Source organism: Silene latifolia, chromosome Y (genome assembly GCF_048544455.1).
Source record: "Silene latifolia isolate original U9 population chromosome Y, ASM4854445v1, whole genome shotgun sequence".
Taxonomy (NCBI): Eukaryota; Viridiplantae; Streptophyta; class Magnoliopsida; order Caryophyllales; family Caryophyllaceae; genus Silene; species Silene latifolia.
This window is the reverse complement of record NC_133538.1, coordinates 276103309-276115808: the sequence shown is the minus strand read 5'-3', so window position 1 is coordinate 276115808 and position 12500 is coordinate 276103309. Positions and strand designations below refer to the sequence as shown.

The 12500-nt window shown below is 39.3% G+C and overlaps 3 protein-coding genes across 3 annotated transcripts; all 3 read left to right on the top strand.

Moving 5' to 3' along the window:
* The first annotated feature begins 2061 nt into the window (after nucleotides 1-2061).
* LOC141630737 (uncharacterized) lies at nucleotides 2062-3339 on the top strand. The gene is made up of 3 exons (XM_074443501.1): nucleotides 2062-2304; nucleotides 2398-2661; nucleotides 3007-3339. Exons 1-3 carry the CDS (start codon nucleotides 2062-2064, stop codon nucleotides 3337-3339), a joined length of 840 nt encoding a protein of 279 aa, XP_074299602.1.
* Nucleotides 3340-4357: 1018 nt separating this feature from the next.
* On the top strand, nucleotides 4358-5392 carry LOC141630735 (uncharacterized). Its single transcript, XM_074443500.1, has one exon. It carries the CDS (start codon nucleotides 4358-4360, stop codon nucleotides 5390-5392), a length of 1035 nt encoding a protein of 344 aa, XP_074299601.1.
* A 3311-nt stretch (nucleotides 5393-8703) lies between these two features.
* LOC141630734 (uncharacterized) lies at nucleotides 8704-9630 on the top strand. The gene has a single exon (XM_074443499.1). It carries the CDS (start codon nucleotides 8704-8706, stop codon nucleotides 9628-9630), a length of 927 nt encoding a protein of 308 aa, XP_074299600.1.
* The last annotated feature ends 2870 nt before the right edge of the window (nucleotides 9631-12500 follow it).

Below are 12500 nucleotides of genomic sequence, written 5' to 3'. Positions count from 1 at the left end.
TAATAATAATAATAATAATAATAATAATAATAATAATAATAATAATAATAATAATTGATGGCCATGATAAGTCCCTACGTCCGGCGGATCTTTTGCTTTATTTTTAGTACTTGGGACGAGATGTGTGTGTGGATTTGACTGGATCATCTCATTTGACTCGGTCCGGGATGTATGACTTTATGCCCAGATGCGTGGTGGTTAATGCAGCGGAGCACAAGTGTGCTAAGTATCGTAGCTTGTGTGAGGCAGTTGGATATGAGTTCTTACCTATTTCTTTCTCTTCGTTGGGGGGGAGTTGGGGACGGAAGTTGTTGCTTTGCCCATGCAGGTTCATAAATTTTCTGTTTCCCAGGATGCCGGGGCTCGCGCAACTGCTTTTATTTTTACTAGACTTAGCTTTGCTATTGCTAAGGGAGTGAATGCCCAGATTGTATCTCGGCTACCCAGCAATTTCTTGTAAATTTGATTTGATCTCAATAAAAAGTTCCGATTTTTTTAAAATATTTTTTCTCGACTCCCAACCAATTTCATGTAGACTTTTATTTTTCTGTTAATGAAAGATGCGCGCATCCTTTTATATAAAATAATAATAATAATAATAATAATAATAATAATAATAATAATAATAATAATGATAATAATAATAATAATAATAATAATAATAATAATAATAATAATAATAATGATAATAATAATAATAATAATCTCTCTTCTTTCTCTCTCTTCGAAATCCTCTGAAATCAGCGACGATCGAGTGGTGCACTCTCCTTCGCTCTGAAGGTTCGCCGCCATGCCGAGGGGGCGGCCGCCCAAACTTCAGGTTCTTACTCGTCAATCTCGTTCTCGTAGTGATCTTCAAGGTGATGGGGATGGTTCCTCAAGTACTTCTTCATCAAGGGTTTTAGGCGACTTTGTGGTTTCTTCTTCAATCCCGTCTACTTCTGCTCAGGTACAGATTTCCCCCTCTACTGCTAAGGTTACTCCGTCTGTTTCTATTCCGGCTGTCTCTACTGATAAGACCGTTAACCCTAATTTGATTTCTCAATCGGTCGCTCCTATTCCTCCCCACAAAAACAAAGATGCTCGGTACTTAAATTGTCGGGTAAGGGTATGTCTTTGTCATTTGTTAAGGGTGTTGATAAGGAAGTTGTCTTGGAAGTGGAGGACCTTGCTTTCGAGGTCGATTATTGGAGTACAACTCTTGTTGGAACGGTTTGGGGAAACAAACTACCATTGTTGAGTGAATTCCCCGGTGTCTAAACATTGGAACCATGTTACTACCCCAAATTTTGCATTTCTCCAAAGGTTGGTTTTATTTTCGATTTTTGATCGTTGAGGATATGATGAGTATTCAATCAGAATCCTGGAATGTTAATGGATTTCCTCTGGTTTTTAAGACCTGGACACCAACTATTGCTGAAGAATTAGATGCTGTGTCCACTGTCCCTGTCTGGGTTCTTTTTCCCAATTTGGACCCTTGTTTTTGGTCACAACCTGCATTGAGCAAGGTGGCGAGTTTTGTTGGCAGACCCATATGTGGTGATGAACCCACCACCAATAAGAGTAAGATAGCATTTGCCAGGATACTTGTTGAAGTGGATTTATCCAAAGAGCTGCCTAAGGGTATGACTCTCCAAACTCCTTATAGAGGCACTGTCTTACAGAAGATAGTGTATGAATGGCTACCCTATTATTGTCACACTTGTCACAAGATTGGTCATACAATGGATAGATGTAACAAAAATAAGGTCAGGCAAGTTTATCAACCTAAGCGGCCATCATCGCGAATGCCAAGTCTGATTCGGCTGTGCCGTCTCTCGACAACCAAGATGCTGCTAAGAGCGTGGACAAGGATGGATTTACTGTTACAAACTCTAAGAAGAGGTCGACTGGAATACCTGTTGAGCCTGTAATTCCTAGGCTGGAAAATCAGTTTTCTGTGCTTGAAAAACCTGTCACTATTCAGCTTGAAGTTGATAATGACACGGTTCATGTTGAGCTTGATTGTGGTTCTGTAGTGGACCTTGAACCTGGAGGAATTCCTCCCCCTCTTTCACCTCAATGATCATTTCTTCCTGGAATGTGAGGGGGATGAATGATCCTCTAAAACAACAGGAAGTTTTAGAATTCCTGAAAAGGAATCGTGTGGATTGTGGAGCATTAATAGAAACTCATATTAAAGTGGATGTTGCTAGAGTTATTCATAAGAGGAAATTTTCTTCTTATGCTATGGAGTCTAATTATTCTAATCATTCTGGTGGTCGGATATGGGTTATATGGAATCCTGCAGTTGCTCATGTTCAAGTTTTGGCTAGAGGAGCTCAGTTTATCCATTGCACTCTTCTTCATCTCGCTACTCGTAAAAATTGCAATTACTTTTGTGTACGCTTTTAATAGAGCACAAGAGAGGATGGGGTTATGGGATTCTTTACAAACGCTCTCGCTACTCAAACTCTCCCTTGGATTTGCCTTGGAGATTTTAATGTATCTCTTTACGTTGATGAACGAGTGGGTTGTATGGTTCATGATAGAGATATGCAAGACTTCAGAGATTGCTTATCGTTTTGCTCTTTAGTTGATCATCCTTATACTGGGGGGATTTATACTTGGCACAACAATCATGCTGCTTCTCCTAAATGGGCTAAGCTTGATAGGCTATTGGTAAATCAATCCTGGTTCTTACAAATTCCCTCTTCTCTCGTCTCTATTCTTCCTTCGAGGATTTCGACCATGCTCCAATTCTCATGACTATTGAATCCTCTCGTTGTTCAAAGATCGTCCTTTTAGATATCTTAATCATGGGGCACTCTCCCCTGTCTTTCATCATGTGGTCAGTGAAGGGTGGCATTCTGCGGGTAGTGGAGGAGGAATTTACTCCCTCTTCTCTAAATTGAGGTGTATCCGGGGTGGATTAAAAACTATACATTCTAGTGAATTTCTTGCTGTCTGCGAACTCGTGTCGGTCACGCCAAACAAGCTCTTACCAATTGTCAAAATCTGCTTCAGCTTTCTCCTCTCAATCATCTGTTGATTGCTCAAGAGAAAACTGCTCTTTTGCAATATGTTACTCTTAAGAAAGCTGAAATGCGAGTGCTTGCCCAACGTGCCAAGATTCACCATTTGCAGCAAAGTGATGATAATACGAAATATTTTTATGCTCAAATTGCTGCAAAAAAATGCAGGAATACTATAGGCTCTATACAGGATGTTGATGGTTCTCTCTGTCAAGGGCATGCTCAAGTCTCTCAAGCTTTCCTACACTATTATCAGTACTTATTGGGTTCTATAGAGGATGTTCTTAGTCTCCCTTCTTCTTTGTTCACTCATGGTACTATTTAGAATGCTTCATTCTTGGAAGCTTTGGTGACTCAGAGGGAGATTGAGGATGCCCTATTTTCAATTGATAGAAATAAGAGTCCGGGGATTGACGGCTATACCTCAGGATTCTTTAAAGATTCCTGGGTGATTACAGGACCTGATTTCATAGCTACCGTAGAGAATTTTTCAGAAAAGGTAAAATGCCCAAGGCTGCCAACTCTACACTCATTACTTTGATTCCTAAGTGTGATGCTCCCAAGTCCGTTACAGAATTCAGGCCTATATCTTGTTGTACCGTATTCTATAAGACTGTTAGCAAAATTCTTGCTAATAGAATGAAGAAGGTTTTGGGTGATATTGTTGGTGTGGAGCAGGCTGCCTTCATTGAAGGTCGGGATTTATTTGATAATTCCATGCTTGCTCACGAGCTAGCTTTCAAATATAATAGGGGTCGTATCTCTCCTCGGTGCATTCTTAAAGTGGATATAAAAAAAGCGTTTGATTCGGTTAATTGGTCCTTTCTTGCTCAATGTCTGGATTTATATGGGTTCCCTTCCCAGTTCTCCAAATGGGTCCTTGCCTGTGTTACATCCTCATATTTCTCTTTAAATATTAATGGCTCTACCGAGGGTTTTTTCCCTGGGAAACGAGGATTGAGGCAGGGTGACCCTTTGTCCCCTTACCTCTTTGCTTTATGTATGGAGGTTTTGTCCCGACTTCTTAGAGAACTCCCTACTCACTCGGGGTTTTCTTATCATCCTAAATGCGTCAAGATAAACTTAAATCACTTAATTTTTGCGGATGACCTTCTCGTGTTCACTAGAGGAGATCTCCCCTCTGTCCAAGCTGTGGATAAGTGCCTTTCTTTATTTGCTGATTATTCTGGGCTAAAGATAAATCCTATGAAGTCCAACTTGTATTTTGGTGGGGTGTCTCCTGAGGTTAAGCGTTTGGTGTTATCTTCTACTGGATATGTTGAAGGAGATTTGCCCGATCCGCTACCTGGCATTCCTCTTTTAGTTCGAGATTGACACAGAAGATGTTTGCTCCTCTTTTGGATAGAATTAGAGGCAAGTTATCTCATTGGGCTAATAGTCTCTTGTCCTATGCTGGGAAAATTACTCTTATTAACTCCGTCATCTTTGGTCTTCCAAATTTTTGGGGATCTAGTGTCCTTTTGCCAAAAGGAGTTGTTAAGAAAATTCAGAAAATGTGCAAGGATTTCTTATGGGGGATTGATGCTGGACAACGAAGGTTTGTGTTTAAGAGTTGGGATAGTTTTTGTCTCCCTAGGAAAGAGGGTGGTGTGGGTATAAAAGAGATATTGAGCTGGAATAAATCGCAACTGTTGATATGGATTAGAAAACTTGTCATTGATTCTCCTACCATATGGGTCAAATGGATAAAAGCTTATGTTCTTAAGGGTGTGGATATTTGGCATTTCCAGCTGACCTCGGCTTATTCTTGGGCTTGGAGCAGTTTAATTGATTGCAGGGACTCGCTTATTCAAGTCACTGGGAGCTCTTCCGCTGCACAAAATCTGTTAGCTCAACCTGATTTCAAGGGCATTGCGTATGATCTGTTCAGGCATAAGGGTTCTGTTTTTTCGCAGCACAAGACTTTGGGTGATACGTTGATCTATCCAAAACATGCTGTGATTGGGATTTTAGCTGTACAAAACAAGCTTCCCACGATCGATAATCTCTGCCGTAGAGGATTAGTCTTGATTAACAGGTGCGTCTTATGTAAGCAAAACTCAGAGTCTTCAGATCATCTCTTCTTCGACTGCCCTTTCTCTGCAAATGTTTGGCGTGTTGTTGCTGTGTGGCTGCGAATTACTGTTGTTACACGGTGGCGGCGCATTTTCTCATGGTTTAAAAAATATAACAAAGGTAATGGTTGCGGAAAAAGCTTACGAAGATGTGCTCTCGTCTGTACCATCTACCACATTTGGAGGGAACGTAACAAGAGGATTTTCCAAGATGTTTCCTCTGAGCCTTCTACTTTAATTTGGCGCATTAAGTACTTGGTTTTTCTCCGAGTTAGAGGAAACGCAAGTGCTTATGGCTTCTGATGTTTAGCTTAGCTTTTCTTCTTCTTGTTTGTTATGTTAGGTGGCTTTCCTGGCTAACCTTGTAGAAAGGACACGGGTCTGTATTTTCATTCTTATTTAATATAATGATCCAAGCTTTCTGCAAAAAAAAAAAAAAAAAAAAAAAAAATAACAATGATAATGATAATAATATTAATAATATTTCTGCGGGAAAGGAGGTTGATGTTGGTTTGGTTGACGGGCATGGGGGTTCTCTTCGTCCTGCGGATTTGCTGCTTTATATTTGGGACAGGGGGCGTGATGTGTGCGTTGACTTGACCGGGTCTTCTCCTTTGACTCAGACTGGGATGACGAATTTTGTGCCTGGCCGGGTTGTTGCTGATGCTGCTCACCGGAAGTGTGCTAAGTATGGGGATTGGTGCGCGGCAGCGGGTTATGGTTTCCTTCCATTCTCTTTCTCATCGCTTGGGGAGTTGGGTTCGGATGCTGTTGTCTTGCTCAAGCGGATCCAGAAATTCTCGGTATCTCAGGATGCCGGGGCTCGGGTGGCCGCTTACATTTTTACTAGACTTAGCTTTGTTGTTGCTAAGGGTGTGGGAGCCCAGCTTGTTTCTCGGCTCCCCACCAATTTCATGTAAACTTTTGTTTTTCATTTAATGAAAGATGCGTGCAACCTTCTATAATAATAATAATAATAATAATAATAATAATAATAATAATAATAATAATAATAATAATAATAATAATAATAATAATAATAATAATAATAATAATAATAATAATAATAATAATAATAATAATAATAATAATAATAATAATAATAATAATAATAATAATAATAATAATAATAATAATAATAATAATAATAATAATAATAATAATAATAATAATAATAATAATAATAATAATAATAATAATAATAATAATAATAATAATAATAATAATAATAATAATAATAATAATAATAATAATAATAATAATAATAATAATAATACCGTTTAGAGAGAAGAAGTTTCTCTCTCTAAAACCGTTTTCTCTGAAATTCCACCGCCATTACTGCTCTCTTGAAGCTCTATGGCTTGGGGTAGGGGACGACCACCTAAAGCAAGGACATCTTTCGATTCCTCAGCTTCTGGCGCTTCTAATGATACTGATTTGGTGTGTATTCCTGATTCTCTTACTAAAAACCCAGATTCTCCGTGTCGTAATTCTTTGCTATTGAACGACTTAATTGTTGATGCCATTAATTCTTCTACTCGAAGGTCAACACGTACTTGTTCTCAACCTAAATCCATACGAGTATCTTCGAATGGATCTTTGGGTCATAACAATGGTGTTCTATTGACCTTTGTTTCTGAGTCTAATTGTACTTTAGCGCCTTCATTTCCTGTTCAAACTACTAGTCCAGCTCATTCAAGTAGCATTGTTGTTTCTAAAACGTGTGCGATTTCTACTGAATCTGTTGCTAAGACTGTGGTTTCTGCTGAAATTGCTATTACCCCTGTAACTGCTCATATTGATGTTACCCCTGTTGTTTCTGCTGTTTCTACTGATACCATGGTTGAGAATCCTTCTAGGGATGCTATGTCCATGGACATGAATGCTGTTTCTATCTGTGATAAGCCTCTTAATTCCCTGGACCCTGGATCCTGTTTCTTGGATGACCATGCCTATCATTCTGGGTGTGTTAATGTGCAGAAACCCAAGAAATGGGCAGATGTTGCCAAATCTAAAAACCAACTGGGAATGAGTCTTTTCTTTCATGAAAGTAGCAAGCATACTGCTGAAATTGATATTGACTTGGGGGATTTCCAGGAGGAACTTAATCTTTGGAAATATACTCTTATGGGTAATGTGATTGGTTTGAAACCTACCCTTAAGCATGTTGTGGATTTTGTCCTTAAAAACTGGGGAGGTATTGCAAATCCAGTTGTTCAATACTTTAAGAGAGGTTGGTTCAGTTTTAGATGTGCATCTGAGGAAGAAATGAATAATATCCTTAAAGGAGGGCCATGGAAATTGGGTGGACATTCCCTTATCCTGAAACAGTGGTCTCCTTCTTTTTCCACTTCCATGGAAACGGTGTCCACTATTCCCATCTGGGTAAAGTTCTCTGATCTTGACCCTTTTCTTTGGTCCAGTGCTGTCCTCAGTAAGCTAGCTAGTACTATTGGGAGACCTATGTTTGCTGACTTAACTACCACCTGTAAGGAGAGACTCTCCTTTGCTAGGGTCATGGTGGAGACTGATATATCTAAGACCCTCCCTGAGCAGGTTACCCTTAATACTCCTTTTGGACCTCGTACTCAAAGAATTGACTATGAATGGTTGCCTTGGTTCTGCTCTGGTTGTGGGAAAATGGGGCACCAGATTAGCTCTTGCAAGAAGAGTAAACCTCCAGTCAAACCTGCTCCCAAGGTGGTTTACAAGCCTGTTCCTAAAACAGCTGCAAAGGAGAGTACTACTAGAACTTCTTCTGGGGGTCCTAGGAATGACCAGCAGACTCAAGCTCAAATAGCCTTGAAGAGAGCTGAGCCTGATATTTCTGTGTCTATTCCACTTCAGAACTCCTTTGCTTCTCTGGGCACTGACTCTGGATTGCTGGCCCAGACTGAGAGTGGCACAAATGGGGTAACTCAGACTACTGTCTCTCCAAAAGCTATTAGCAGGGAAGCCCTGCTAGCTGATACTCAAAACTTGGAAAAAGATGTGGCAGGGTTTTCTTCAGAAAGTAGCTTGGTAGTCACTCAACAGATAGTGACAGAAATTGTGCTTGCTACATCAAATGACTGTAACCAGGGGGATTTTTCAGCTGATAAGGAGGGTACTGTGATTACTCCTTCTCTGGAAGTTGGAACTTCCCTTGATAATAGTCAGCTAGATCAGCAAGCTCTGACTCAAATAGCCTTGAAGAGAGCTTTGCTTGCTGAAGCTGATCCTATTCACACCAGTTTACATTCTGATCTGAACACTACTGCTTCTCATCTTGCCAGTAGTGCTATCATGTTATCAGATGCTCAAATAGCCTTGAAGAGAGATCTGATAGCACACTCTAAGCCTTGCCTGCTAGGTGGTACCTCAGTGGGTTAAGTGGGGGCTGTCACTCTTGGGCAAGGGGATCCTGCTGTTGATACCTCCCCTAGCCTAACCAGGGTACAACTCTTCTCTTCTCCCACTGTAATGCATCAAGAATGCAGCAAGAAGGATAGGTTGGAAGGGTCTCAAATAGCCTTGAAGAGAGACCCTCTAACTGATTCAACTATGTTTCATAGTCCTGATGGGACAATAGTTAGAACTGATCTGGGGGATGGGGTCCCTCATGATAGAGGTAAATGAAGATTGCCTCATGGAATATCAGAGGGGGAAATGACCCTCTCAAGCAGCAGGAAGCCCTGGATTTCCTGAAATCCCATAGAATTGATGTTTTTGGACTTCTTGAAACTAGAGTCAAAGAAAAGAATGCTCTAAAAATTATTAGGACTATTTTTAAAGACTACAAATTGGTTAATAACTATAAGGAGCACTCCAATGGCCGAATCTGGCTCATTTGGAAACCTTCTAGTGTGACTGTCACCCCTCTGCTCTATAACTCTCAATTCATTCACTGTGAAGCTTTGCACCATGCTACTGGTCATCGGTTTCATGTGACTATGATCTATGCTAGTAACAATGCCCGAGAACGTGATATTCTTTGGTCTCATCTCATTAATATCAGAAATACTGTCAAAGAATGGCTTCTCCTTGGTGATTTTAATGTAGTCAGAACTGCTGAAGAACATGTTAGTAAGACTCCTGCTCACCTTGCTGACATTCTTGATTTTAACTCTTGCCTTTTACAGTGTGAGGTAGATGATGTTTATGGTACTGGTAGTGAGCTTACCTGGAATAATAAGCAGGAGGATGAGGGACAAGTCTGGTCTAAACTAGATAGAGCTTTGGCAAACTCTTCCTGGCTCACCACTTTCCCTGCTACCTCAGCAAAATTCCTTGCTCCTGGTATTTCTGATCACTCTCCAACTCTGGTTACTGTATTTGAGGATCAAAAAGTCCACGCACGTTTTAGTTTCCTAAACTGCTGGATTGAGCACCCTGATTATCACACCACTGTCCAGAGTGCCTGGATGGAACCTGTCAATGGTTCTCTCCAATTCAAGCTTTTTGCCAAACTGAAAAATGTAAAGACTAAGCTCACTTTAATGCTCCCAGATCTCTACTTGCAAGAACCAGCTTCACCAATGTCAACAGCAACTTCAAGCTGATCTCCACTCTACTGCTCTTTTGGATCAGGAAAGGGCACTGCTTGCTAAGTATGTGCAGTTAAAAAAGACTGAAGGAATTATGTTAAAGCAAAAGGCTAAAATTGAGCATATTTCTTTTAGTGACTCCTCTTCTAAGTATTTTTATGCAAGGATTCATGATAGGAAACAACAACAGATCATTGGGCAAATCAAAGATAAAGATGGCCTGGATAGATGTGGCCTGGATGATGTTGCTGCTGGATTTGTTGAATATTATAAAAGTCTCCTTGGCACTTCTGTAAGCACCTCTCCCCTGGATACTTCTTTTCTCCAGCAGGGACAATGTGTAACTGATGAGGACATCCTGGGACTGACCAAACCTATTGAGAACTCTGAACTTAAGACTGATCTCTTTAGTATTAGCTCTGATAAAAGCCCTGGACCTGATGGGTTCTCCTCTGCTTTTTTCAAAGCCTTCTGGGATTTGGTGGGGCCTGATTTTTGTAAGACTATCCAAACTTACTTTAGGAATGGTAGATTAAGTAAGCAGGCTAATGCTACCCTTATTACACTCATTCCTAAGAAACAGGTCAGTAGTTCTGTAAAAGATTTTAGGCCCATATCCTGCTGCTCAACTTTTTACAAGACTATTAGTAAAATCCTCTCAAATAGGATTCAGAATGTCCTACCTCACCTCATTGGAACTGAGCAAGCTGCCTTCATCATGGGAAGGAATATACATGAAAATATAATGTTGTCTCAGGCTCTTGTTAAAGGTTATGGTAGGAAGCTCCTAACCCCCAGATGTCTTATAAAGGTTGATCCCAGGAAAGCTTTTGACTCTCTTCAGTGGGCTTTTGTGAAAGATATGTTGGCAGCTTTTAAGTTCCCTCAACAGTTTATTGACTGGATCATGGGATGTATCTCAAACTCATGGTTCTCTATTAAGCTCAATGGAGCTGTTCATGGTTTCTTTCAAGGGAAAAGCGGCCTTAGGCAGGGAGATCCTCTCTCTCCCTATCTCTTTGTCCTCAGCATGGAGATTCTGTCTCGATATCTTAGGAAGATCTGCACTCATCCTAATGTATCTTATCACCCTAAATGTTCTAAACTTGGCCTCACACACCTTATATTTGCAGATGACCTTATGATTTTTACCAGGGGTGATGTGCCTTCTGTTACTGCTGTGTTGAAAACATTACAGGATTTCTCTAAATGGTCTGGACTTCATGCTAATACTGAGAAAACTGATGTGTACTTTGGAGGGGTTCCTACTGTTGTTAAAAACCAGATTCTTCTTGTCAATGGTTTTTCTGAGGGTCAGTTCCCATTTAGATACCTGGGTTTGCCTCTAAATGTTGCAAGGAACACTGTTGAGACTTATGGTACTCTACTCAGTAAAATTCAGACTACACTACATCACTGGACTACAAAGTCCTTTTCTTATGCAGGCAAGGTCCAACTTTTAAACTCTGTCATATTTGGAATTACAAATTTTTGGGGAGCTTGTGTCATTTTACCTAAAAGTATCATTAAAATCATAAACAAGCTTTGTAAAGATTTTTTCTGGAATTCTGAGGATGGCAGCAGGAGAATGGTCTTTAAAAGTTGGAGGAGCATATGCACTAGTTGGGATGAGGGTGGTTTTGATATCAGGGAGCTTCTTTCTTGGAATAAAGCCCTGGTAGCTAAATGGCTTTGGATTCTTATACATAAAAAAACTGGTCTCTGGTTTGCCTGGACTCAAGCTTACCACTTCCCTACTATGGTTTTCTGGGATTTAATGAGCAAGGATAGGCACTCTGAGAGCCTAAAAAGCATCATCACTGTCAAGAATGAAATACTTCAAAGGACTGGCTCTCATATTGCTGCTCATCAACTTCTTTCCTCTTGGATTGTCCATGGGAAGTTCAAAATTGACATGGCTTATAACTGGTTCAGGGCTACTCAAGTTTTTCTTCCATGGGCTCGAGCCTTAAAGCATCAGTTTATCCTCCCCAATCATAGTTTAGTCACCTCCTTGGCTATTCAGCAACAGTTGGCTACAGTTGATAATCTTATAGGTCGAGGGATGATCATTCCTAACAGGTGCATCTTATGTAAGCAAGCAATGGAGACTCATAGTCACTTATTCTTCAGCTGCCCCTTCTCACATGCTGTCTGGACTGCACTCCTTCAGTGGCTAGATATTGATGGCAGAGGGTGTGACTGCAAAACTGAACTACTCTGGAGTATGCATAGGAGTAAACGCAGACATTGGAAGAATGGTTGGTTCAAAAGTAGCCTTGCAGCTGCTTGCTACTATATCTGGGCAGAACGGAATGCTAGACTTTTCACTGGGAAAGAAGCAGAGGTTGATCAACTAGTCTATGTAATCAAGTCGACAGTTAGTACTCGTATTTTAGGGATGATTTCTACAATACATTATGCCCATATGGCCAGTCAACTCTATAGGCTTTGATCTCATAGCCTAAGTGGATATGCTTGTATTGAAATCTTTGTCCTTTTTTTTACCCTTTATGGATGAATAAAAGGACTATAAATTTCTTGCAATAATAATAATAATAATAATAATAATAATAATAATAATAATAATAATAATAATAATAATAATAATAATAATAATAATAATAATAATAATAATAATAATAATAATAATAATAATAATAATAATAATAGTAATAATAATAATAAAAATGATAATAATAATAATAATAATAATAATAATAATAATAATAATAATAGTAATAGTAATAATAATAATAAAAATGATAATAATAATAATAATAATAATAATAATAATAATAAGGATAATAATAATAAGGATAATGATAAAATAATAATAATAATAATAATAATAATAATAATAATGATAATGATAATAATAATGA